The following is a 4,258-nucleotide window of genomic DNA, read 5'->3' on the forward strand; positions in this document are numbered from 1 at the left end:
ATTGTGTCATAGCTCATGCCACGAGTGAAATAATTTGGTTGCGTAATCTGTTAACCACATTACAAGTTCCATGTGATATGCCAACATCACTTTTCTGTGACAATCAAGCAGCACTCTATATAGCTGCCAATTCTATTTTCCATGAGCGTACAAAAAACCTTGAAGTGGATTGTCATTTCATTCGGCAATATCTGCAATCAGGCAATATTGCTACAAGCTACATACGTAGTAGACAACAACAAGCTGGTATATTTACAAAAACTTTAGGAACCAAACAACTTCATCATCTTTTATCCAAGTTAGGAGTTTTCAATGCTCACTCCCCAACTTGAGGGGGAGTAATAAAAGACAACAAATTATTCTTATTTTTCTATTTTTATTTTATCTTACTAGTAGTTGATTATTATGGCATGATCTTAGGAGCCGTGATCCTTATCTTTCTGTTAGAAGTTCTTATTTTCAGATTTATAAATACTCAATGATGTAACACATTTGAAGCAATGAAGAAATACAGGTGTTTCTTCTAAAATTTATTAGTATATTCAATTATTGCCTACCAAAAATGATTATAAGGCCAAATCCAAAATCCAAACAAGACATTACCGTCTAAATTCTAAACACCTCATCAACACTTTTAGAGATGTTTCAAACATAACTGATTTCAGGATTGCTATATCTTGCCAGTGATTTCGAAGGATCTAGAATTTTGAGATGTTGCAAAAGTGATCTCGTAGACTATGATGCCTTTGAAAAAGTGCATGAAAAATCTCATACTTTTAGATATTTGAAAATAAAATCTTTCATAAATAATAAATAGATATTTTAAATGAATTCTCATAAATAATTATATTTTTTCACCTATTTATAAATAGGATCAGTGAGAACGATAGTATTTATATTTATAAATATTTGCTAAAAAATTATTTAAATATTTATATTTTTATCTTATATTTTAAATATTTTAGAAAAGTTATAATTAATTACAAATTCAAAAATTAATATCAATTATTTATCTTTAATATTTCAATATAATTAATATCAAATAAAAATTTAAAGTTATTTATAATATTTTTAATTTTTTTTAAATTCAGAATATTTATGAATATATATGAGTATTTATAAAATTCACGGATACTACTTTAACAAATATTTGCACATTTAAAAATGAATTTTTATTCAGGAGAAAAAGTACACGTGCCTTTGTGAGAAGTACAGTGAAGAAACGCACTCCCTTGCATCATATTTATCGTATATTCAAACAAAGAGAACGGGTTGACATTGAAATTCTGTACGTGTGACGAAGACTTGGTCTGAAAAGAGAAAGAAGGTTGATGGAGATGTTCAAATACATAAATAATTAATTAATTAACGCAATCCCTTACATCATACATATATAGCATCCGTTGTTGACTTTGTTTGACAAAACACATGCATGCATCCTACAACTACAAGTATAAATATATTTACACAACTCAATCTGAATGAACACAATCAAAATTGAAACAAGAAATTAAGAGATCGAACGCATAAGATCGTGAAAGAAACAGGAAAACAATCTACACAAACAAATGGCTCAACAAAATCACCTCATCCCTCTCCTTACTCCTTACAAGATGGGCAACTTTAATCTTTCCCACAGGTACTTCCTTTTGCTCTTTAATTTTCCTATCATTTTATTTTTTTATTTTTATGTCAACATGTTTAATTACATATAAAATATATATTACACTATCATCAAATTATGAATCAAACTTTTATAATAAAATGATTAAACAACATTCTAATGATAATACTTAATTAATTTACGATATAAAATTCTTTTATATTCTCAATATATAATCATTAAATTTTTAACATTTGAGATATATTGTGGGGTTTATATAATATTGTGCTGCTTTTGCATTTTCAGAATCGTTTTGCCACCACTATTTAGAGCAAGGTCTTACAACAACGTTCCTCAGCCACATGCTATCCTATATTACTCCCAAAGAGCTACCAAGGGAGGTCTTCTGATTACTGAAGCTACTTCTATTTCACCCACTTCTCAAAAGTAATTTTCATTTCCATTAACTGCAATATATCATTTCTTTAACCTTAGAACACATTAATCTAATCATCTATGTTAAGTATACAACTGAAATTTTCGTTTCTTTTCATCTTTCACTTTATGTTCATTATATAAGGACATATATAGTTAGAGCATAATTAGTTGAGATCAGTTTTTGTAAAAGTAAAATAAAATAAAGATGAGATGAGGAAATAATATTGATTGTGCAGACTATACTCTTAATTGATTAAGATTATTTGAATTAGCTAGTCATTTTTATAATTATCTGATACTTATATTTCTCACTTATAATATATATAAGTATATATATTAACATTGAACATGATAAAATTCAAATGTCATAATTTATTCTTTTTTCTCGCATAAAAAAAATTCTTTCATTTAATGACACTTCTTTTGATATGTATAAAGTAATCCAAACGTAGCTGGTATATGGTCGAGAGAGCAAATCGAATCTTGGAAACCTGTTGTAGACGCTGTTCATGCCAAAGGTGGTATATTCTTTTGTCAGATTGTTCATGTTGGAAGGGTTTCAGATCCAGGTATAGAATTAATTTGATGACATTTACATGTATATTATCTATTTTCAATTTTTATTTCTTGGTCAATTTTATAAAAACAAATATAACTAATCAAATGTTGAATACTTTTCTGTGAAGATTTTAAACCAAATGGGCAAGCTCCAATTTCATCAACCAACAAACCATTGTCAGGTAATAGCAGGGAACCAAGGCCGTTAAGAATAGATGAAATTCCTTATATTGTCAATGACTTCAGAATTGCTGCAAGAAATGCTATGGAAGCAGGTAAATCACTAACACCAACTACAACATGCATATCTTCAACATAAAAATAAAATGGTTCTTGAAAGTCTACTCAACATGCATGTTATCATCTTATTCTTCTGAATTTGGGATTCTTGATAATATGAAAACATAATGGAATCATGTACATGATGGAGTTTCACTTTAATATGATAGTGATGATGATGTTTAATTGTGATTTTAGAAGGTCTTAAATTCTTAACTACAATTGTGGTTATAGGGTTTGATGGAGTTGAGATTCATGGAGCACATGGTTTTCTAATTGACCAGTTTTTGAAAGATCAAGTTAACGACAGAACAGACAAATATGGTGGATCCTTGGAGAACCGTTGCCGCTTTGCATTAGAAGTTGTTGAAGGTGTTGTTGAAGAAATTGGGGCAGAAAGAGTTGGAGTGAGACTTTCACCCTTTTCAGACTACAATGAATGCATTGACTCCAACCCTCAAGCATTGGGTCTCCACATGGCCAAATCTCTTAGCAAACATGGTGTGCTTTATTGCCACATGGTTGAGCCAAGATGGGACATTTCTGGAGTGAATAAGGAAAGCCCTTACACTCTAGTACCAATGAAGAAGGCCTTTCATGGAACTTTCATTGTTGCTGGAGGGTATGATAGGGAAGAAGGTAATAGGGCTGTGGCTGAGGACAACACAAATCTTGTTGCTTATGGTCGTTTATTTTTGGCTAATCCAGACTTGCCTAAGAGATTTGAAATTGATGCACCACTCAACAAGTACAATAGGGACACCTTCTATACTCCTGATCCCGTAGTGGGTTATACTGATTACCCATTTCTTGAAGACAATGCTTAAGGATCACATTTATTAGAAGTGCATGTTTACTCTATATATGATTTACATTATTTGATGTTTAAAAGTTGTTTAATCTAGATTTTCATTTTTTACCAAATAATATAATGTAACATATCAGTATTACTGTTCTTAATTTGTTATACTAAAATATCCGAAGTATTATAATTTATCTGATGATGAAAAATGGGAATAGATGTTAAATTCAATCTTTATTATTGACGTCAATTGTATAACAACATAACATGTTGATATAATGATTATTAAAATATTAAATAATTACATTCAATTGCATTTGACATTAAAATTAAACTACAAAAATTGTGTAGATCTAGTATATACATACTTACTATGTTATTTGAGTGGTTTTAAAAGTTTCAATTAAACCAAACATGTTACGCTTGGATCCCAAAACTATTTCTATTTAAAAAAAATACTTTATAAATATTATTTTTTATTTAAAGGTTTGCACAAAGATAGAGGACTAGAAATGAAAAAATGGGTCATGGCTCACGGGTCGATTTTCAAAAAGTTGGGAAAATTTATCAATTTGTCC

The 4,258-nt window shown here is 29.5% G+C and overlaps 1 protein-coding gene across 1 annotated transcript; it reads left to right on the forward strand.

The window, feature by feature from the left end:
• The first annotated feature begins 1,471 nt into the window (after nt 1–1,471).
• LOC109796367 (putative 12-oxophytodienoate reductase 11) lies at nt 1,472–3,838 on the forward strand. The gene is made up of 5 exons (XM_083062630.1): nt 1,472–1,639; nt 1,910–2,050; nt 2,480–2,610; nt 2,728–2,874; nt 3,113–3,838. The coding sequence occupies exons 1-5, from the start codon at nt 1,569–1,571 to the stop codon at nt 3,703–3,705; spliced, it is 1,083 nt and encodes a 360-aa protein (XP_082918756.1). The 5' UTR covers nt 1,472–1,568; the 3' UTR covers nt 3,706–3,838.
• The last annotated feature ends 420 nt before the right edge of the window (nt 3,839–4,258 follow it).

This window comes from Cajanus cajan, chromosome 8, assembly GCF_000230855.2.
Source record: "Cajanus cajan strain Asha chromosome 8, NIPB_CcT2T_4, whole genome shotgun sequence".
Taxonomy (NCBI): Eukaryota; Viridiplantae; Streptophyta; class Magnoliopsida; order Fabales; family Fabaceae; genus Cajanus; species Cajanus cajan.

Excerpts from the sequence above, each read along its gene's own strand:
- LOC109796367 (XM_083062630.1), top strand. The coding sequence starts at position 1,569 with ATGGCTCAACAAAATCACCTCATCCCTCTCCTTACTCCTTACAAGATG. Across the intron at positions 2,051-2,479 it reads ATTTCACCCACTTCTCAAAA|TAATCCAAACGTAGCTGGTA; the intron begins GTAATTTTCATT and ends ATATGTATAAAG. Across the intron at positions 2,875-3,112 it reads AAGAAATGCTATGGAAGCAG|GGTTTGATGGAGTTGAGATT; the intron begins GTAAATCACTAA and ends TTGTGGTTATAG.